The sequence below is a fragment of the Arvicanthis niloticus genome, chromosome 26 (genome assembly GCF_011762505.2).
Source record: "Arvicanthis niloticus isolate mArvNil1 chromosome 26, mArvNil1.pat.X, whole genome shotgun sequence".
Lineage (NCBI taxonomy): Eukaryota > Metazoa > Chordata > Mammalia > Rodentia > Muridae > Arvicanthis > Arvicanthis niloticus.
The window spans coordinates 8,657,401-8,680,802 of NC_133434.1; the positions used below are offsets into that span (position 1 = coordinate 8,657,401).

At 46.6% G+C, this 23,402-nt stretch overlaps 1 protein-coding gene across 12 annotated transcripts in view; it reads right to left on the minus strand.

Annotated features, from left to right (window-relative positions):
- Gramd1b (GRAM domain containing 1B) overlaps positions 1–23,402 on the minus strand; it is a 179,319-nt gene that overhangs the window by 46,605 nt on the left and 109,312 nt on the right. The window contains exon 1 of one of the 12 annotated variants that reach the window (XM_076924770.1): positions 6,907–6,980. The exons of 10 other annotated variants lie outside the window; for them this stretch is intronic. In XM_076924770.1, coding sequence (XP_076780885.1) covers positions 6,907–6,956 — 50 coding nt within the window. In that variant the 5' untranslated portion in view covers positions 6,957–6,980. Of the gene's footprint in view, positions 1–15; positions 869–6,906; positions 6,981–23,402 lie in introns of those variants that run through there. One more of the 12 variants, XM_076924775.1, reaches the window with a different exon arrangement.

The following is a 23,402-nucleotide window of genomic DNA, read 5'->3' on the forward strand; positions in this document are numbered from 1 at the left end:
GCACTGGGTACATACTTGCTGAGGAAGTCTTAGCAGTGACTTCAGTTGGTGATGAATTAACTGAGTAAGTGACACATTGGCACGATCCATGTAACGTCTTGGGCCAAAGAAAGAAAAGCAGAACTTCGGTTACCCTGACACTGGCATTCATGGTCCAGAGAAGTAGTGGGGAAAGAGCTGGTCAGGGCAAAGGCCTTTCCGTGTTCGAGCCAAGGAGAAGGACCCTTCTTCACAATGGTTGAACCCTCCATCTACCCATTCCCCACTGCCTGGCCTTCCTGCAGCTCGCTAAGCCCAGAGTTTGGAATTCAAACCAGGAACAGACATGACAAACGCTATTTTTCATTTCCATGGAGACCAGAGCCCGCAATGGAACCGGGGCGCCACGCCTGAAATGCCAAAACAGCCTGACCCACTTTTCACCCCCTCTTCTTACAAAAACAAAATAAGTTTGTTTGGGTCCTCCCAGAGCATGGGAGAAGCCAGGGCTACTGCTATCTCCGTGGATAGTTCAAAGAGAAGCAAATTATCGTCTCCATGGATAACCACCGGGTATGCTACAGAGCCAGTCAGAAGTCAGACAGCTGGTCACACAGGCACAGACTACACCCAATCCACACTGTCTCCTTGTCCGTGCTTTCTGGGGAGAAACACTTGAATCCTCCAAGGCCTGTACCGAGGGCATCGAAGTTTTCTCTACTTCATCTTGTATCTCTGTATCCCTGTGTTTTTCCAGTCTCCCTGAGCCATTCTTTTTCTCAAACCCCAGTTCATCTCCGCCTCAGAGTTCCTACTTGACCTCTGTTCTCCTCATATAAAGTTTCACATACTGGTTTTCCCCACCATTACACCAAAAATGCTGTCTCTGTGCAAGTTTCCTGAGGGACCACTCATCTGAAGTGGCCTTGCTGTCCCCCCACACCCATCGCTCCACAGCTCCTTTATCTTTACTGGCCTTACAGGAGCTGAATAGTCATGCCTTGTGATTTCACTTTTTCTCACTATAATGAATACTGTTGGGGGTGAGAGGGGTCTCATTCCTAGAGAAGTTCCCCCCAGTGCCACGGGTTGGGATCACATGCATACCCTGAGTGACTGCAGGTCTACTCATTCTAGCACTATCTTTGACATACCTGTGTGAAGCTGGCCAAGTCGGCCTTCCTTATATCTCCAGTTCTTAGTCTTTATTCCGACTTCTGAGTTGATAAAAACTGAAATATGACATCACTTCCAAACTCCCGGCTGGCCTTGCCATTTTGTCTAGCCATCAGAGTATCTGGGTTTACAGTCCTGAGCTCTCTGGTGCCCCCGACAAATCTTTCTGTGAACCTGTGTTTCTTGTCTGTGCTCCTTGTCTGCCTTGCCTGAAAGAGAGCCTTAAAGGGAATAAAACTGTACAGGTTCCTGTGACTGCCCATGGAATGAAGGAGGTTTAAAGTTTAATGCAAATTCCCAGTAAAGAAACCGAATTTTATTCCTAAGTCCTGCGCCTTCTGCATGGCAGAGGTACAAAGGGGAATACAGTACTCTACTGACTCCCTAATTCCCTAACACCGAGACTCTAGAAATAAATAAATAAAACGAAGCATAAGCTATTAATAAAATCCCAGACAGAACCTGCTAGTGTGTTACAATCTCGTCCCCCCCCCCCGAGACAAAGCAACAAAGCAACTGAAAGACGGGGGTCCAGTTCTGCTGGGCTGGCTGCATGTAGTTTGGAAAGGGGTCACACTTCCACTCCGTGCAGGAGACCACAGCCTGGAGACCTCTGCAATTTCAATCACAGGCCAATGCAGGCAGGTACTGGTGTCTCTTATAAAAGTCCTTACCGATGATAGTTCTCTCTGTCTCTCTGTCTCTCTCTGTCTCTCTCTGTCTCTCTGTCTCTGTCTCTGTCTCTCTCTCTCTCTCTCTCTCTCTCTCTCTCTCTCTCTCTTTCTCCCCCAACTCTGGATCTTTCTTTTAAAATAAAGCTAATCTCACTCAGTTCACACCACCAAGCAAGTGTTTCCTAAGCACCTCCAACTGTGTAAAACAAATTCACTCTCAGGGCCCCACTGGGCAGTGGCTAGGTCATGGTTCTTTGTATCCATATACATTAAACGTGGCACTGGACACAGAGTAGGGACTTAACAGTCTTTAAACGTGGCTCTAGCAGTCTTTGGCAAATCTAAGTACAACTCTACCCAAAACGTTTCAGAATCTTCAAGGCTCAGGAATACGGGACCTTGTCAAAGCAGACGCTAAGCTATCTCAGGAAGTCCCTTGGAAAAGATTTTCTGTCCACTTGGGAGGCCACCAGCTAGTCAAATAAGGCCAGGAGGGGTTCAACTGAATAGAATTTCCAGCTCCTTCTGAGTTTGCTCGTCATGGGCCCCTCCCCCAGCCTCAGCAAAATAAAAATGGCTCAGGGCTAGAGTGAGGAGACAAGAGCTCACCTTGATAATGTGCTTGCCCCCACACACATGAGGATCAGATTTTGAGCTCCCTTCTGGGGAAGCAGAAGCAGGAGGATTTCTAGAGCGAGATGGCTAGCTAGGCTAGCCTAGGGGTTGAATTCCAGGCCCATGAAAGACCCTGACTCATGAAGACAGTTGGCATCTTTGAGGATGACACCAGAGAGGCTTGCCCTCTGGACTCTACATACACTCAAGCGTATATGCGTTTCCACCCACCCCATCCTACCGTACCATTCATCAGTGGAAACGTGTTCCAAGACAGATCATGTCTCGACATGAGGAGTAGCATCTCTGACTAAGGAATGTCTAATCTGGAGGATGAGACAGATGTGTAGTTAACTAACACCATGGAACAGGAGCTACTTGGATTTAATGGAAACCTCTCCAATCACCAGAAGTCAAGGTAGCTAAACTCAAGAACCAAAGAACTGCACAGCACACAGTAGGTGGTCTTTCCGACTCAGCCCCCTTTCTGTGCATGATCTCATGGCGAACCCCGCCACACTGAGCTTCCATTTTAATTGTTAGAGGAAAATGAGTGTTCATTCTTTTCATCTTCACTCCCACAAGGATACAATAGGAGGTTGGGAAAGAACACACTGCAAAGCACCGAGAGCCTCAGCATCTCTGGAACAGAAGGGCTCAGATCTATACGTTAGGGAAAACATGCAGAAATAAGACACAGGCAGTCTGAGCCCCAAACCAGCTCAGCATCACTGCTTTCTCTGTGGTCAGGATTACATCCACATAGGCAGCAGAAATGACCATAGGACTATGTCAGACGAAAAAGCCTATACGGGCAGATGGATGAGCACAGAAGAATAGCAACCTGTCCCTTTCCCTCACAGGCACTGCCACCTGCTAACCCTTTGTTGACCCCTCAGATTCAAACCCAGCTCTCATTTATTTTCTATCACTGGCTGTGAAATTAAGAAGATCCGAGTTCAGATACGCAGCACACCCATAAAAATGCCAGATGGAGACACTCTTGCCTGTAACCTGTCATTGGAGGCTGGACACAGGAGCTGGGCATTGGAGGCTGGAGTGCAGGCTGGACACAGGCTGAGCCCAGGAGCTTGCTGGTCTAGCTTAACTGATCTAGTTTGAAATGAAACAGACACACTTCTGGCTCAGTGAGAGACCCTGTCTCAAGAAAAAAATAAGGTGGTGGATGACAGAGGAAGACCCCCAAAATCTTCATCTGGTCTCTCATGCATATGTCCATGTATGAAAGCAGGAAACCATGCGCGCGCACGCGCGCGCACACACAGGCACATATATACTTTATATAAAACCATTATGCTAAAGCTATCGACATTTAGAATAATTGGGACTATTAGAAGGAGGAGTCTGCCTGCCTAATTTAAACTATATCCAAGGGAAAAAAATCCAGAGCTTTCTTGTTTGTTTGTTCGTCCATTGTTTGTGTGGTTGAGACAGGGCCTCACTATGTAGCCTTGGCCAGGCTACAAACTCATAGAGATCTGCCTGCCTCTGCTTCCCAGGTACTGGGATTAAAGGTGTGCCCAACCACACCCAGAATTCTTTAAAGTTCAGTACAATTAATCCCATTTTCTTTCTTTACAGCTCTCTTAAGCATGAGGTCAGGTCCTGAGCTGCACCTTCTTCTTTCCTCATGTCCTTTACTGAAAGTGAAATTCATTTCCTCAAACCTCTTCTCAGAAATTAAAAAAGCATCATCTCTCTCTCTCCAACATTCCATACACATTTCGCATAGATGCTGTCTTGGATTGGCGGTGCTGGGACTCAAACTCAGGATCAGAAAGTTGGAAGTAGGCATTTTCCCACAGCCGAGGCTCCAAGCGCCAGTCTCTATTCAGGTGGCACTCTTACACATCAAAGGACAGCCATTATTTGCCATGCAACTCATTGATCTTTTGAATAACTTGAATAAACCTCAAACTACTTCCTGTAGCCTCCTACCAAAGTTCTTCCCACCCCCTCCAAGGAATCATAATATAAATCTCATTTCTTTTCTAAGCAATATTTTTATACCACTCCCATGCCGCTCGACACAAGCTGATCCCTGTCCTCTGAATTGGAATCTAATTGATCAAAGCCCCAATATACTAGTGAGCCCAGACATGGCTGTAATACCACAGAAGTGGTCCAACAGACTCAGAATAGAACAGGATAATCACCCCCACTCCACCCCGTGTACTTGAGAAATCAGATCGCAAACCTATTTTTGGAGCCTTCTTCTGAATCAGGGAAATCTAGAATTAGTCATTTTCTCTTTTGGGCCTCTGGGTACTTGCTTTTACCTCATCCTTGCTAAGGGTAGGGGTGTCTACACGTGTTACATACTGATGTACATCCCTACAAGGAACACACCCACTCACCACTTCCCCTCACTGGGCGGGTCCTGAGTTCCGGTGCGGTGATGAAGTCACCAAGTTCTTATTCTAAATTGCTGATAAATGGCTTATATCGCTAAAGCGCGATGCAAAACAATGGATCTTAAATTCTTACCTGGGTGAATTCATAGATTTTATATTTTTTAAAATAGCTTTTTTAAAAAAAATCGAAAAAAAATTTGCAGCATGCTAAACTTTGGGGGATCCAGAGAAATGTTCTATTGGGAACGTACCCAAACTCATTCACTCAGAGTGACTCCCACTGTCTGAGACAGACTCAGGTACCTCGCAGAGACCATGGGGGCCCACAAAGCCAAAATATTTACAGAAAAGAGTTTATCAGGCCTACTCTAACACTGCGCAACTTGTAAAGATCTTTTCTGCGAGTCTCTTTTTCCTGTGTCCCCAGACAAGGAGTCTGTTCTACTGGGAATACCACACAGCTCTGGGAGGGCTGTGGATGTGCTCTCTGTGGCAGCAGAAATGTTTAGGGCCACTAGAGTGGAGAAGAGGGAAAGACAGCAAAAGTTCCTACCCTTCACTGTATCCTCCCTTGATATCAAGTTCCAAATCACACAATGCCTAACAAGTTAACCACATCAGCAGATTCTCTACTCATCACCCACTGACGACTTTCTTTCTTTCTTTTCTTTCTTTCTTTTCTTTCTTTCTCTCTTTTCTTTCTTTCTCTCTCTTTTTTTTTTTGTTTGTTTTTCGAGACAGGGTTTCTCTGTGTAGCCCTGGCTGTCCTGGAACTCACTCTGTAGACAAGGCTGGCTTCGAACTCAGAAATCCACCTGCCTCTGCCTCCCAAGTGCTGGGATTAAAGGCGTGCGACACCACTGCTCCAGCCAGGAGTTACTTTCTACTCATCCTGATGGTTACTCTCCTGCCTCGGGAAGCCCCACAAAACACCCCTTTCTCTGTCTCTTCTTCCAAGCCTAGCTTTTCTCATGTTGGCCCCAGACTTCTCTAAGCTGGGTAGTGCTACCACGATTCAAGGGTAGTTGTCAGAAGAGATGAGGTGAGGCAAGGACCAGAACAGTTCGCTGGTAAATGTCCAAGAAAGCATTGATGGCTTCCCCCAGTCCTGGCTGAACTCTTTTGGCTGAGGCCAGAGGGATGTGAGTGAGTTCCCCTACCCCCCCCCCCACCAACCACCACCACCACTTCCTTGAATCAAGTAAATAACTAACAATGCAGGGAGGTTTAGGGGAACTGAGGCCCAGCCACTGGGTGTCTATTTTCTCAAAACATATGGCAATATCTCTGACGCAAGGGCCAGCTAAGTCACAGAAAAAAAAAGCAAGTTCCTTTATTTCCCGGTCGCAAGCTGCCTGCATCTGCTCTAATCCTTTCCTTCTGTTGGTCACATCCATATGCTGTATGGTCCTCTCCCTCTGCGATCAGCATTATCTATCCCCATCTTCCAGGTCACCGCTCTTGTCACCTCCTACCCACAGGAAGTCAGTGGGTGGGGAACAGAAGCACATGGCCTGTTCAGCCTCCCCCAGCAGCTCCGGGCCACCTCTGTGACGCACCATTAATTCCATCTCCTGATCATCCATCTCAAGTCAGAGGGCTCCTACTAAGTCTTGCTGGTTAAAGGGGACTCCATCAAGTTCCAGTCTACCCCAAGGCTACCTCTCAGTGCTGGACCACTCAGCTCAGCCCAGGTAGAGCTCACAGTGAGAGGTGGAGAAGATGGAAGAAAGGAGAAAAGGCCAGGAGGGGAAAGAATGTGGGTATCTCTGCAGCATGATGTCACACTGGCTGCTTTCTCCATCCCCGGACAGAGAACAGAAGTAATCAACATGGCCTCTAGATTTAATCTGCCTCTGAAGGTCTGTGTTCTTGGCAGCCCTGAGCAACCAGTGCCTCGCTTGGAAAAAGCACACAACCAGACAGACAGGTCCATGCTCCAGGCCTCCAGGGCCCCCACCCAACTCCAGGACATAACCACCCACTTCCCAAAATTCCCACAAGAAAACAAAGATAGACTGAAACACACACACACACACACACACACACATACACACACACAAGCGTCAGCACGAGGTAGCACTAACCTGGAAGCCATTAGGAACGCAGCAGAGTGCAGTGCAGAAAACTCATTCATTCATGCATTGGGCAGTGGGGGTGGGGGCGGGGAGCAGGGGCCCTGCGGAGGTTGGAGGGCACTCACCTCCATACCCATCCAAAATCCCTGTGTCTACTGGGGAGGGGACTGGGAACACAGCTTACATAGGCTGGGGGCGCTCTCCTGCTCTGCTGTTTCTTACCTCTCTGGGATTTTAAGCATGGCACCCTTTTATTTTCTCCCCCCCCCCACCTCCCTCTGTGGCTGTTATTTGGTGTGGCCGTGCAGCAGAGCAGAAGTCCCTTAGCTTCTCTCTCTCTCTCTCTCTCTCTCTCTCTCTCTCTCTCTCTCTCTCTCTTTCTCTCTCTCCTTCCCTTCCTCCCTCTCCGACTCCCTCACAGACAGCTGTTCTAAGCTCAGGCACGCAGGCGCACAGGCGGCAGACACACACCCTTTCGAGCAGGAGCAGGAACACACACACACACACACACACACACACACACACACACACACGCAGCCTGCCGGTTTACATAATGCAACTCTTTGGTGCAGTCAGCTTGCCGGCTCTCAATTATTCATGCCAGCTCGGAGGGCAGAGCTACTGGGGCTGCAGAGCTACTTCCTCTTCATCCCCGAATCTGACAAAACACAGGGCGATGCTGCTCCTGGGAGCCTCTGCTTCCCTTGCTGTCACCGATTATTTCCCAGGTGTTGCCCTATTAGGTCAACTTGTATCAAGGAGGTGACGCTAAATAAAAACACAGGTGCTGAGCTCCAAATAGAAGCTTGCATCCTTCAGAGGATGACAGCTGCTCTCCCCTGCCTGAGCCCTGGGAATAGGGAGAAAGGAGACAGCACTGGAGACCATAATCTGCTGTTCAGGACAGCACCTCGCTGACTGAGGCGACAGACTTTCCAAGCAGGTCAGACTCTCTGAGACAGAAGAATAACACCCACGTGAAGCGCTTGCCTCCATGAAGTGGGGTCATCTGAGTTTTCACATTTAGAGACGCACCTCGTAAAACTGCATTCTCTTTGTCCATTCACTGAGATGCAGTATCGGTCCCCACACATGCCCCCGGGAGAATGTCTGTCTGCCTAGTCAGTCACTGTGCTAACACATATCTTTCAAGCCATTCGTCGTTTGCGAAGCCCATGTTCACAGGAAGTGATCCAATGCTCCACGCAGCCACCTGAATAGGCTTATGAAGCCCATCTAACAGATGAAGACACCGAGTCCTAGAAGAAGTGAAGGCGCCATGGCAAGAGAAGAAGGCTGTTGTTTAAATGAGAAATGCTCCTCACAGGCTTTTATGTATTTGAATATTTGATTCCCAGCTGTTGGCTCTGGTTTGGGAGGACAAAGAGCCATCTAGGCATGAGGCCTAGCTGGCAGACATAGAGCCACAAGGTTAAAAATTATAGGCTGCTCCCAGTTTGGGCTTGACATCTTTGCTTCCTGATCCACCAGATATGAACAGGCCATCATCTCCTCCCACTGCTTTTCCGTTCCTGCCACAATGGAGTGTATCCCTTCCAACTGTGGGCTACAGTAGACCCTCCCTCACGTCAGTTTCACGTCAGTTTCACGTCAGTTTCCATCACAGTACAAGATAAGGAAGCAATGCAGAGGCTGAACTGGCCACCCCAGGTCACCTGATTCTGGCCTGACAATCGCCAGCTACCTGGGCTAGTGTTCCATTGCCACAAGAAAACACCCGAGGTGAGCAGCTTAGGAGAAGAGAGATTTTCTTTGGCTCTGTTTTTGAGGTTTTGATTCACGGTCACTGGTCCAATCTTGGCACAGCACGGCGGAAGTATGAGGAGAAAGAAACCTGCTCACCCGTGAACTTCAGGAAGCCAAGACAAAGAGAGCAACTGGGGTCTTGAAATTGCCTTCTGTGATCATTTCTTGACAAGGTCCCACACCTCCCAAAGTCTCCTCACCTCCCCAAAGTCCCACAGGCCATTGTACCAACCTACCAAAGTACCATAGGCCATGCCTTCATTTTGTGGGCTTTTGGAGAACGTTTCAGATACAAACTACAACAGCAATGTCAAAAGTCCTAGGTGTGTTTGAAATATTTGGAGAACTATTATCTGTTGAGGGACTCGGAAAGGGAAATCCAATCCCAGATTTACAAATGAACTATGACTACCGAGTCCCAAACTTTAATCCCTTGAGACTGCATCTTAGAGCTTCATGAAGATACTGCAGCTGATTTTCTGATGCCTGTGTTTTGTCCCTTAGACCCTCAATGAGTGCCACAGGGCTGACATACGCTCTCACTCTCTGGGATTTCCTATGAGATGGTACTTGTCCATCTGCTCTCGGGGCGCAGGAGGACATGCTGAAGATGGAGAATCACTGTTCCCACTGATGCCACTCATACCCTGCTCATCAGACTCCCGCTGAGCACTGACACTTCTTGAGCATCTGGTAGGAAAAAAAACCCCGCCACCAACAAAGCAACAACTCATTCTTTAGGTCCTTGGCACTGTAGCTTCACAACAACAGGTTTTTTCAAGACCATTTCCTTCTACTTCCTGTTGATAAAAGAGTAACAGGCGTGTGGGATCAAAGGGACGGGTGAGTTTGGACTGTCGGGCCCCACTCAGTTTCTTAAAGGCATCTCGGTTCCAAAGAAAGGACCTACACATTCTTCCTTCTCTGTCATGAGCTCTACCTCCTACCTGCCTCTTCTCTTATTCCACAGAATGGCCTTGGACTTGGGTCAAGTCTGAGTCAAAACTTAACATCTAACCAACTGCAATTTTGTATCTGTAATCTTTCAATGGGTCACTCTACCACCCCTAGCCGGGACTCAGTTTATACATAGAAACTAAATGTGTGTGTATGTGTAAACACATACATACATACACACACACACACACACACACATGGCAACACATGTATCACTTAAAAGATGACGGACCAAAGGCATGTGAAATCACCCACAGAGATTTAGGTACACGCCCACCCACTCCCCATTGCACCCCTTACAAATTCAAGTATATGACTCATAAGTCAAATGCAAACTCTGTGTTCTCTCTGCTGGTTTTACCTCCCTAGGAAGGTTCTAGGCTATTCTTCTTGTCTTGCCAGCTCACAAGAGTACAAGGGATGATTAGTCAGTACCTTCTCACTGAGTAAAGCTCCATCAGGATCATAGTAAGCAACATGGGGGCGGGTCGTCAGATGACCACGTATTTATTCTGCCTACCCCAGCTTCTCACTACCACTATGCGACTCTGAACACACTGAGCTGACTTTTCAGCGTCTCCCGTGTCTATTATAAAATACAATAAAATAAAATATATAAAATTCATCTTTCTCTTGTATGGAACTCTAGCACGTTCGTGGTTTATACTCATAACAGTACGAAAAAGACCATGGATAAGACAGGCGTAACTTCCAATTCGGGTTCTATTGAGTACCATTTTCACGTTTTCTATGAAGACATAACCACACAATGCTTCAAATTTTGGGGTCTTTAATACAGTCACACATACACACACACACACACAAAAACAACATAACACCAACATGTCCTTCGAATATGGTGCCCAACATAGACATCATTCAGAAGTTACATCTCAAGTCATTCAGAAATTGCTCTACTGTGTTAAGAATGTATGTTTCCCTTTGTTTACGGGAGTGCCCCATTTGGGTTAAGTATAACGTAACTTGCTAAGCAAATGATTTCATGAACGCCTACCAATCAAATCGAAGATGGGCGCTCATAATCTCCGTGTTTCAGATGAACATAAGAGGGAGGGGTCTATGGCTTTGCTGTAGTTACAATAACTGAACGGCAGGGCATGTGTTCCACGGGCTCACTCCTTCTCATCACAGCACAGGAAAAGCAGCGCCTCCTGACCTATCTCAAGGCCCAAGCCACTTACTATCGGTATCTATCAATCACACTGAGCAACCCCATAACTAACTAGATGTCCCTCAGATGAGCGCTGGCCTCAGATTCAGTCTCTACATGTCCACAGCCAAGCTAAGAGCACCTAGATGCTCCAACAGCTCTTTTTTTTTTTTTAATTAATTTAGGAAACTGAGGGAAAACGAATAGCCTTTCCCAGAGATAAACCTTTCCCAGAGAAACAGCAAACAGCAGCCATGTTTCCAATGAAAAACGAGGTTTCGCAGAGCCCTGTGCAGTACTGAAAGTCTGTTCTAGGCAGCACTCTGGAGAAATTAAAAAAAAAAAAAAAAAAAAAAAGGTATGTCTGCAAATCCTCTTGATCCAAATAGTGTCACTGAACTCAGCAATACTCAACTGTTTGATATAAAGAGGTTGCTGTCCGCACAGTACACTGTTCACCGCAACTGCTTAATTGTTGTTGACAAGAATGGGAAGCTTCGATCACAGGATAATTCTTATTATATCTGTGAATCTTATTTGCATCACAATGAAGACTTTTCCAGAGGATGCACTCAAGCATTCTAATTGGACCAGATTTTGTGGAATGATATAGAATGATAGGCCAGAGAGAGAGAGAGAGAGAGAGAGAGAGAGAGAGAGAGAGAGAGAGAGAGAGAAAGAGAATCTGATTGTCTTATCTCATCATCCCAATCATGAAGGCTTTTATAAACTGTAGACAGACATCTAGAGCATTCCTGAAGTATGTGCGATAGGGAAAAAAAAAAAGATTTGATGTTTATAAAGAATCGTTCAAATGCTAGAGACAAGGATAAAAATTCCCACAAAGGCCGGGCAGTGGTGGTGCACGCATTTAATCCCAGCACTTGGGAGGCAGAGGCAGGCGGATTTCTGAGTTCAAGGCCAGCCTGGTCTACAGAGTGAGCTCCAGGACAGCCAGGGCTACACAGAGAAACCCTGACTCAAAAAAAAAAAACAAAAAAACAAAACAAAAACAAACAAACAAACAAACAAACAAAAAACCCACAAAATTTGCTATAAATTATAAAAGTTTTCATTTCAAACTGATTATAAAGTTGAGCGTCAGATATCTGGCTTTTCTCAGGGTTCTTGGATACTTCCATAACTGCGTGCTCAAATCAAAGGCATTTGATGATATAATTTGCTGTAGTATTCTGCGGCACAAAACACCTTGAAAGATTTGTCTTGTTCCCTCTTTGTCCAGTGATCATAGTTTTTGTCCCTTGGCTCTAATTTCACCCTTCTTTGCCCTGCCTTGTGATGATGCCCCCCTGTTCCTTGCCAAATTTCTACTTTGAAAGCAGACACAGCATTAGATCTTACCAGTAGAGGGCGGTTGAGAGATGCTACAAACAGATCATGTCCTTTCCAGGAGTCCTGTGGGCATTTTCCACAAAAACCTTCAATGTACATTAAGCCTGAAGCACAGACACCTTCTTGGAGAAACTGAGTCTAAGCCTTGCAGTAGGGCCCGCTCACAGGCTAATTCTTCAGCTAGTGTTTTGCTTCTAACTAGAGGGTGTGAGTGCTCCTACTATATCCGTAACGTTTCTTCCTGACTTTATTTGTCTCTGTGCTTTTCAAAACTACTTGCTAATGATTCTTAATACTAACTTCACAGTTCAAATTATTGGCCCGGTTTCTGTCTGTTGATTGAACCCCATCGATTTTAAGTTCTCTCTCTCTCTCTCTCTCTCTCTCTCTCTCTCTCTCTCTCTCTCTCTCTCTCTGTGTGTGTGTGTGTGTGTGTGTGTGTGTGTGTGTGTGTGTGTGTGTGCTGCAAAAGCCTTGGCTGCCCTGGCCATCTGGTATTCTATTCAGAATATCCCAGGTTTTAAAACTACTGATGCAGAAAAAAAAAAATGTCTCCACTATGCCTTCCCTGAACTCAACACAGAGTCCACTCCACAAGAGCTGAATTGGAAGTGTCCAAGTGAGTAAGAACACTGATGGAATCTGACCTAGCTGTAAGCCAGAGCCCCTTGTTAATACTGCATCCTGCACATCGGGGTGTCTCCATAATAAAAACCTGAAGCAAAGAATGTCTCAAAGGGAGAAGATGCTGATGTTGGTAATCCATGTGGTTATATTACAGCGTTCTATCTACTGACACTAAATCAAGTGTCCACGTGTAACTTCACCATGGACTCGGGGGCATGGAGGTTATTAGAAGCTTTCCCTAGGAGCAGATATAGCAAAGTAGATATTGAGGAGTGAACCCCTGCCTAATTCTAGCCCTCTGGGGGTAGAGAATGTATGTTAGGCGCTTTCTACACACCAGTTAAATCCCGATTCACCATGAACATAAACATTCACCACAATGTTTAGAGCCGTATCCAAATAAAATTAATAGTACCTATATAACTGCTTTATGTTTTCTAGATACTCCTAACCACTAATTCTAGGATTTTCTAGGTATTCAGCCAGGATCAATGTCAAACCCACTGAATGATGTAGCCCTCCACTTCCCATTTGCTGCACCAGAATCAGCTGGGAGTTTTGAGCCACTACATCAACTGACTCTTCTCACACACTAGTTAATTCCGGAGTGCTGGGGGGAGGGGAAATGGGCACCAGTACCCTCCAAGGTCACCAAAGGGATCACGATGAGACACAGTTCAGGAATCATTGGCCCAACCAACTCCTGGCTAATCTGCTGGTAACATATAAACAGTCTTCAAATCTTAAATTTTGTGATCTTAAAATCTCTTCAAATTTTGAAGCTAAAAAAAAAATAAATGAAAATCTATGACATTTTCCTACCTTGTGAAAATGATTCTCCATAGAATAAGACTTCATATGAGAAAGGGAAAGTTTCTAGACAAGCCAGCCCTTGTCTAGAAACTTAATAAAGGGCATACTGGGTTATATCTCATTTAATCTTATTATTTCAATTTTACAGCAGAGAAAATTGAGTCAACAAGATCCAGAACACTCCTCTGGGTTTATTAAGCACATGAGATGTCATTCACCAAGGCCTAAAGACTTAAATTTCCAATGGTCAAACCGTGGTGTTCCCTATCTCTGATTTTTATTCTATTCCGATTCTGCTTGTTCCTTTTGGTTTTACATTTTTCTGTGGCTACATTTACAGATCAGAAAAAAGATTAGGAAGACCATTTTCCCCTGTATCTAAGTCGGTCATTTGGTGACTCCGAGAAAGAATCTATACGCAGTGACGGGCACCAAAAGTGTTCTGATCCCGAGAGAAAGCATAGGGTCCCACTTGTGTTCCTAACATTACGCCTGGTATAAAGTAAGTAAAGAACCAGAAAGGCAATAGGTTATACAAACGGAGGGAGAGAGAGAGAGAGAGAGAGAGAGAATATGAGACTGTAGAAGACACAGATGAAAGATCTTGTGGTCATGATTCGATAGGAAGCTCACGGTGACATATGTCTTTGTGGAGCCCAGGAGCTGCAGAGCAACTTAGAGACTTGATATGAAACGGATGGAGTAGGAAAGGTGGTCGGTGGGGCTGAGGAGCTCAAGGGCCAGGCCAGGCCAGTTTCACAAAATTGGGAACATCCTAAAACAGGCAGTTTTCTGGACAGGTCACTGTAACTGTCCAAGCAGGAAAGCCATGAACCGAGAACCTGCTGGCAGAATGGTTGGCTTAGGGCTGAAGAGCTTTAACCCCTGGACAGATAAACAACCCATCTGTTTGTTTGGTTTGTTTTGTTTGTTTGTTGTTTTTCAAGACAGGGTTTCTCTGGCTGTAATAGCTCTGGCTATCCTGGAACTCACTCTGTAGACCAGGCTGGCCTCAAACTCACAGAGATCTGCCTGCCTCTGCCTTCTGAGTACTGGGATTAAAGGTGTGCACCACCACCATCAACCTCCTCCACAAACCCCACCCCACCCCACTCCCTGAAAAAAAAAAGAATCCATTTTTAATGATGGAAACCAAAGTCAAGGAATTTCCCACATCCCAGGGTTGAGATCGAAATGAATTAAATAATAACATAAACAACTTGATTGAATGTTCTTTACGTCAGTCACAGAGTCATCGTTGTGGACAGTCTGTTACTAACTCCATCCGCTTTCCACACGTGGGTCTATCTCTGTACACCCGCCCCCACCACCATCAAAGGGAGGTCACTTTGCTCTCTGAGTGACTCAGGTTGAAGACATCAATCAGTGTACCCTAGAATAATGTGGGAACACAACAGCATGGAGGTGACCTCTCTGTTTTCAGTCACTCCCACACCTGCCCAGAGCAACAGCTACAGACAGACCCTCCCTATACAACTGAATTTCTCCGTGAGAGCTTCCCCTCACCACAGGTGGCAGCCTCACCCAAGATCATGCCCCTCTCCAAGGACAGATTGCATCTACCTGCCTGGATACAAGAAGTACCTTTATGTAGGTTTGGGATGGCTCTCAGCTAGGGGGCTTTCGGGCACTGTCGAGTCCCAGGTACAAGAAAGTTCAACCTCCCTTGTCCCCCTTCATCCTTCCAACCTGTAAAGCCATGGACCTTGAGAACAGTTTTGCATCCAAAACTATTTCCCAATAAGACCCCCCACCCCCATCTCTGAGTTTTCTAAGGGCCTTCTTCCCGTCCTAAAGCATCTACTAGATACAGCAGAGGAATGTATGCGAACACAGTGTGTACAAGATACACAGCAAAAACTGAAGGAAAGGGTCAAATCCAAAAGGCTTTGGTTCTACTTGGCAACTTCTAAAGTCCCAGCTCCTTGCAAGAAGCAGATGACCATACTGTGGCTTCCACTCTTCTGCCCACTTCAGGGTATTAGGACATCTTAAGCCCCTCTCCAAATCACCACTTTGCAGCGGCAACTGACCTCTTCTTAACACTGGATTAAGGTCTTAAACAGGGAAGCCTGCGTGCTGGGTGTCCCAGTTAAGATGCTGACACGGGCCTAAGAACAGACCTTGTGTCCCTGCTGCCACTGGTCCAAAGCATCTTCTTCAACCCAAATCTCACTGCTACTTTAAACCAAAGAACCTCTCCTAGTTTCGGCAGCTAACAGAGCTTCCACCATGAAAACAGCATTGGTAGCCCACCCCCTGCACTGTCTCAGGAACTAGGTTGGGGAGCCTATGTGTGCACACATGTAGATGTGCACATGTGTGTGAAAGCAGGAAAGGTGGTAGGTTCGGGATGACTTAAGAAGGAATTCTGGTGCATGAGATACCACAGTCCCCAGCTGGGGGTTTCTGTGTGCCATCTGACATGTCTCAAAAGGTTGGTTGATGAGGTTAGCCAGCCCAAAAGCCAGACGGAAAGAAAAGCACCAGCAACCACTGGTAGGTACCTTTATCCAGCTCCCATTTGGTCTAATACGGTAGTATCTGGACAGTACCCCCAAAAGGTTGCCATGTTGAAATACAGAGAGAGTTTTCTGGATTCGATGCACAGAGGTCAGGAAGTGCTGCCATGTGCCTGGGTGTCCATGGATGTGCCAGGCTGTGTTCACCATCAATGCAGAGGGTCCCTATCTACAGATGTGTCTGTTCCCATGATGTGCACTGTCCACGCACATATGCACATAGGGCCGTTAGTACGCTCAGTCATACTTGTTATAGGTAGCACCCGGAATGCTCAGATTGTCCCAAGACAGTCTTCCCAGTGAGGAAGACACTATGTACTCGTCTCTAATGACGATGACTCGTGCTGAAGGAGGAGTTATGTGTCACAGGACATCAAGACAACTCTTACCCTTGTAGAATACAAATCTGTAAGTGGTACCCTTACCCTTACCCTTACCCTTACCCTTACCCTTACCCTTACCCTTACCCTGGGCCTCAGTTTGTCTACTACAAGAAAGGTCTAAAGAGACTAAGTGGGGCTGACCCTTGGGTCATTTTTCCTCTAAAACTCCATATTGCTTGCTTTGTTTTTTTTGTTTTTTTTGTTTTTTTTGTTTTTTTTTTGTTTTTTTTTTTTTTTGCCTTTTCAGGTAATAGGAAACACTTTAAAATGAGCTGTTTGGTCACAGAATGTGAGTCAGAAGGCAGCCAATGCTGGCCACAGCCAATGTGACAGCACACGAGCCAGTGCTGCTAAGCCCAGCTCTTCCTCCTTCCTTCCTCCTCTCTGGACACATCATCTCTACCTGTCTTTCCACATCCTGTCTTTCCAAGGAGAACAGATGAACCACCATTGTGATGGCTGGGGTGGGGGCAGGCAGCTGGGAACGCCTCCACTTCTAAATGCTTGACCCTTCCAGTCCAACCCAACAGGGACTGGGAAAGAAGACATAGAGACAGAAGAATCCTAAGTAAAGAGAATGGCAGTAAGGCCTGTCTGGCATCAGGGTTACTATGGAATATGCCCGAACCTTTGGCAACACATTTCTTCTCCAATTCTGGAAGGAATGCGAAAGTCTGATTTCCAAAGACAAGATCATAAAGGCCTACACGGAGTATAATATTAACACGTGGCAATAACTCACGGTGAGCTTCATTACCTTAAGCAAGTGAGGGGATGTGATATGCCTACCAGCATTGCCAGAACCATGCCTAGAAGATAGCACACTGCCTCACAGAAGACAGACAAGAAGATAGCACTGGTCTGGAAACCTTACTCTACAGAAAACAGCAAACTACAGGTTTTCAGTCTATGGGGATGTCTTGCAGGAAACCAGTTTTCAAGCGTGTGCATGAAAGCACAGAGAACATCTAAGGGAGAAAAAGGGAGGCTGGCCTTTTAATTCTTCAGAGGAAATGTTAAGAGACGGCATGTCAGCGATGGAGTAATGGACGTGCCTCAGAGTTTAGGCAGCCAAACACTGCAGAAGCGGGCGGGTAATGGAAGCGCCTTCAAAAGCAGGTTTCAAGTCCTCACTTGGCTCTGAATGACTTCCACAAAAACCTTCTAACATCACATGTGGCTGGACAGTGGCCAGCAGCCGAAGACACCTAATGAGGCCCGCAGAACAGCAAAGAGCATAGGACCCTCCAGTTCCTGTGCTGGAAACTACTACCGCTCTCTACTTTTATTTTGTAGATGTTTCTGTTCTAGACTGAGACCGTGCGTCCTCCCTGCTTTGCTGGGAGCCAGAAACGCATCCACAAGTCTCTCTCATGGAAACGCTTTTTGATCTTCCAATACAGTTCCTTGCCAAAGCCAGCTGTCTTCTGTGACGCTTCCTCCAGAGAGAAAGAGAGATACAAAAGGAGCAAAAAATAATGGTGTCTTTTCTATTAATCACCGAAGGACTGAATATTCTTAACAAATGGGAGGAGCAGAGACAATGTCCTCCTCCCAAAGCAGGTGTCAATCAGTGATGCTCCAGCCATCACTGTGGCTCTCTGAGCAGTCAGTGGTATCTAAACCACTCCCCACCCCCCCCACCAGGAACAGAAACGGCCCTGTGCAGCTTCCTGGAAGTCCTATAAAGTATGTTCAAGTGGGTGGGAGGGAATAGATGCTCAGCAAACACAGCCCACTGCTGGGCCTCTGCACGCTGACATTTGTAATCAAGATGGAAAATATCCATGAGCCACGCTCCGGAGATCTGGCTTGTTTTCTTCCGAATCGCTTTGCATCTGACTCACCAAACCCCTGATATGAAGAGCTATAAAAATGCAGTTTAAGGATGCCTCATGCAAAATGTTTGGAGGCTGTTGCTGCTATGTCTCAGACGGCTTTGCCTCACACATGAGGTCCTGGGTATAATCTCTAGTCCTGCCAGAAAGGAAAAACAAAAATAAAAATACTTGGGGGGCTGGTGGGGGGGGGCGGGCAGAAGCGGTTTTTCACTTTGGATTTTTGCTACTTTTGAAATGGTTTTGCAAGAGGGCATTTTGATGGTATGACCCAAGTCTAAATACACAGTTCATTTGTGTTTCCTTTAAAAAAGTACATATAGCTTAAAGTTAATCTGACTTTTTTTTTTTTTTAAGTGCACCTGTATTTTCACTGTAATGCATCATATGAAGTCAGATGGTCTACGTTTCACAAATGCTGTCAAGTCAACTCCCAGTGTTTTGGCCTGTGGGGTTTCAGAATATGGATTCTCAATCCACACTACCTACTACACAAATAGCATTAGATTTTTCTATCTGACCAACAACCTTGTTCTAGTCCTGAGTAGTTCCCAGAATACCTTAGTGGGGAGAAAACGCAAAGCAAAAGCAAAACAAGTCTAGGCTAATCTGTCTCTCCAATCTCCTCCCCTGGCGTGCATGTTCATAAGTGTCTGCACAGATGTAACTACTGAGCAACTGATGTAAAATACAATTATAGAGAACAGGATAAAAAAGAAGCCTTGAGCTAGGTGCCAAGTTGTGGGGGAAATCTGACAGGCTTGTGTTCAAAAAAGTAATGGTTGAGCAAAACCAAGAAGCTGTAACAGAAATAGCTGTAATGGGTGCATGTTGAGAGAAAGCGCCATTTGGGATCGACAGTGGCCTGTATAATGATGCCTCGCATGTAGCCTTGGGTACAAGCGACTTCCCCCTCAGGGAACCCCTGCTCCCTTCTCAGACACCCTTGGCCATCCTGCTTCTCTGGGGTTAGAAGACTGTGCAGAGAGTTAAACTTAACTCTGGGGACCATGCTGGGTGTGGATAGTAATTATAATACCTTGTATTTATGTCTAGCTATTTCTGGCCTGCAGATTGTTTTCTCTCCCTTCAATTCCCTCTGAAGAGGTCAGAGAGCATTACAGATGTGGCTTCCAAGGACTTCCTGTGACACCCTTTCTAAGGCCGGTGACATCGCCCAGTGCTGAGTATCCAGGAGGGAATTCTCTCTTCACTTTGTAGAGTCTGGAGGCCCAGTGGTAGGCCCACCTCTAAAGAACAAGCCACACCCACTGAACAGGGTTTGACCAGCTAGGCTTGAGAATCACCAAAGCAAGAAAGGCTTCCCCACCTAAAGCTTGCTTAACCACAGGAGGATTGCTCAAAAGGTGATCTTCTCAAAAGGCAGGCAGTGTTCTCTACCTATGTGACAACTGTGAATAAAGTCAAACTTCACCCCCCATTTTACACTTGAGAAAACAGAAGCCCAGATTGATTGAGAAACTCTCTGAGGAACACAGAAATAGTAGTATAGGTGGTGGAATCAAACACTGTGAACTAAGACCAGAATACCCACTTATAACCACTAATAAGAAGCTACTTGGCAGAACCCAACAGTAGTGATATACGCATTTAATCTCAGCACCTGGGAAGCAGAGGCAGGTGGATCTCTGTGAGTTCGAGGCCACCCTAGTCTACAAAGTGAGTCCCAGGACAGCCACGGCTACACAGTCTCAAAAACAAAACAAAAACAAACCAACAAGAAGGGGGGGGTAGGAGGAAGAGGAAGAAAGAAGGGGAAGAGGAGGAAGAGGAAGAGGAAGAAGGGGAAGAGGAGGTGGAGAAGGAAGAGGAGGTAAAAGAAGAGGAGGAGGAGGAAGAGGAGGCAGAGGAAGAGGAGGAGGAGGAAAAAGAAGAGGAAGAGGAGGAAGAGGAGGAAGAGGAGGAGGAGGAGGAGGAGGAGGAGGAGGAGGAGGAGGAGGAGGAGGAGGAGATGAAGACAATGACAAAGACGATGACAACCACAGCAGCTATTGCTGCTACCTGGCTGAAATTTAGGGTTTTCCACATGATTCTGATGCCTAGCCAGGTCAGTCACTGGCCAACTCTATTTTGCCTAGTGATACTCAAGATTCTGGGGGTCCAGACGTTTTAGGCCTGAAGCCCAGCACCTGCAGTTTAACAAGCATCTCAGGTGTTCAGCACAGGTGGTGCTGGTGAGGCACCTGGAGAGAAGCCACTTGTGTCCTTTGCCTACCCCACCACCTGGGGCAAGTAAACAGCACATCGGGAACAAACTGGAGTCCATGGAGACTTTTCTTTTCCTCACAGGAATAACCACCCTGGGGGAGGGGAGCTGATGGCCCAGTGCAGTCTATGCCAAAGACAGGGCTGTCTTCAGATGGGGGGGTGGGGGGAGCAGGGGAAGCAGGTGACCCAAGACAGCTCACCGTCCTTCCACACTTGACATGCAGCACAGCAGAGGGGGAACACGTGGATGAAAATGGGAAAAGAGAAAGCGACTAGGCGGTCTGGGCCCTTCTCTCAGCACCAGAACAATGGCCTCTTCAAATCCCTGGCATCTGAACTGGCAGTCAGCCACCAGGAAAGAAAAGAACCTGCTGTCCCTTTAAGAACGCCCTCTCTCCACAAAGGTCAGAGATGCCTGCTCAGGCTGCCCAGGGGCTGCCTCCCTGGCCACTCTGAGCCTTGTGTCTGCTCCCCATCCTAGCTCAATATGAGGCGCTAGTTAGCTCAGAAGAAGTCAGAGACCACCTGGGTGGCAGCTTCCACTGGGGCACGGGACAGTGATGGAGAAGGAGCCCAGGAGCTCATGTGCTTCTCAAAGCACCCTCTCCAAGACCAGGAAGAGGACTGGGGCTGGCAGAGGAAAGAGGAAAGGATGTTGGTAAGAGGGGGTAGAGGCCCAAAAGAAAACTGGCCCAAGCATGGATGTGCCAAGAGAAACAAGCTTCCCACCAGACAGACGAGCAAAGGGTGGCTGATGATAGATCCAGAAATCCCAGAGGGGAAGGAGGATGCGTGGACAGGAGATCACTAGGAGCATAGAGTTGTTGGAGGCTCTGCAGGGTATGCAGATCAGCCTTTACGACAAGGGCTCTCATCCTACAGTCAGTTCAAGCTGCCACTTTAGATGACCTTAGACGCCTTTCTTGATTCCCCGCAAGCCCGGGGCTCTCTATAATTAATACTGGCACACAGGGAACAGTAAGAAAATATCAGAAACCAATATTATTCTGGCAGTAATATTGTTAGGGCAATTCAGGTGGTTAGAATGTGCCTTCAAGAGGCTCACTCCGGCACCACCAGTCCGCAGACAAGTCCCAAGAGAAAGGGGCCTTCATTAAGCAAACTGCATGGCCTGATACAGTCCATGATTTTCATGTTAAAAAAGCTCGAAATCAGACATCCACTGTCTAAACATGGCAAGGTATGGCAATTATTTTCTGTAAAAAGATAGACAAACATATCTGGCATTGAAGACCATACAAACTCTGCCATAATGAATCAACTTCACTGTTACAGGGGCAGGGGTGGCAAACCATAGGAAACATCTAAATGAAAGATGCGGTCGTGTCACATTACAAAGTAAGCAGAAGATGCCTGACTCCTGAAAGAAAAGGTGACACCGATGGAGGAAGTGGTGGCAGATGGTGCAGAAGATATGGACGCCAATGCCTTTGTCTTGCTCTTCTACCAGGGGACTAGAAGCATTTTAATTGCATGCCAATTAGTTGATGGTCAAGACAAGTTATCAACCACTTGCAATGACTTCTATTAGTCTGAAACCTTGTCTTACTAGGTAGCCAGCCTGGTCTCAAACTTCTTAATCATCCTGCCTCTGCCTCCAATCAGATGGCAGGTTGGGTACCACCACACCATGGCTTCAATGGCTTCTCTCTGCTGGTTTCTTCAGCAATTATGTTCAGCATTGTGGGCATGTTCTCTGTGCCACAACCCGCCCCCCCTTATCCATCCACCCATCCATCCATCCACTCATCCATCCACCTATCTCATTCTCTCTAACTCAAAGGCCTCTTGCTATTGCCCTTTTGTGGCACTGGGGGGGTTCTCAGAAAGCAGAGACTCCTCCTTCAGCTGACTTAATGGTTGAAGGTTCACGTCCCATGACACCTACCTCACCATTCTTCATGTGTGAGTAGCCAATCTCTCACATCATAGATGCCCACATCCCAAAGGATTGCACCCAGCTACTCTCTTCTCCATCAGCTTCCAGAGCTGCTATACATAGTAGCGAACTGTGCATATTGGGAATTTGTTGAGTTACTCTAGTAAGGTTGCCTGCGAGGCTCAAGTTAAATCTTAGAAAACAACCATTTCACCTCTGCTATGAGTGGAACCGGAAGGTCAGCAGAAAGGCCACCATGAGTGGAGCCATTTCTCTCACAGCTATTATTTCTAGCTCCTAGGTGTTTTCCCACCCTGGAGCTCAGGCACTGAAAACGACTTTCTCGGCTGTACAAACAACTTTTTATCTAAAGCAAATGAGACAGAAAGGAAAGTGGGAGAAAAAATACTTTTGCAAACGCTTTTAAAAACTTGACCATACTGTTCTTTCCTCACGGAGTGGAGGACAAGCCATGAATCGACCTTAAGCTCATGTCCCAGCTCTCCTTCAAAGATCTGTTTCTGATTCTTCTTGCCTAAGAAGAATCCCCTGATAAAACGTCCCTGCCCCCAATTTCCAACTCTCCAGCATCTTTAGGAATTCCCCAGTATAGTTCACTCCTGCTAATGTACCTTATGCATGGTCTAGGAGTGGCTTACTGGCTGGGTCCTAGCCTTCGGTCTGCTGCCTTCTCAGACCCCAAGTCTTCAGATCCTAAGATAGGTGAGCACTCTCCAGAGCTTTTTACACGGACAAGCCTGCTCAGACAGAAGAGCAGAGAATCGGCTGCTATCTCCCAGCTACCACTCATTAGCTTATCCATTCACCCAGACCTGCAGTGGAACCCGTGTGTGCTACATCCAGCTTACCGAGACAGGCATTATTAGACAGCCCATGCACAGGGAAAGAGAGAACTTCAAAAGG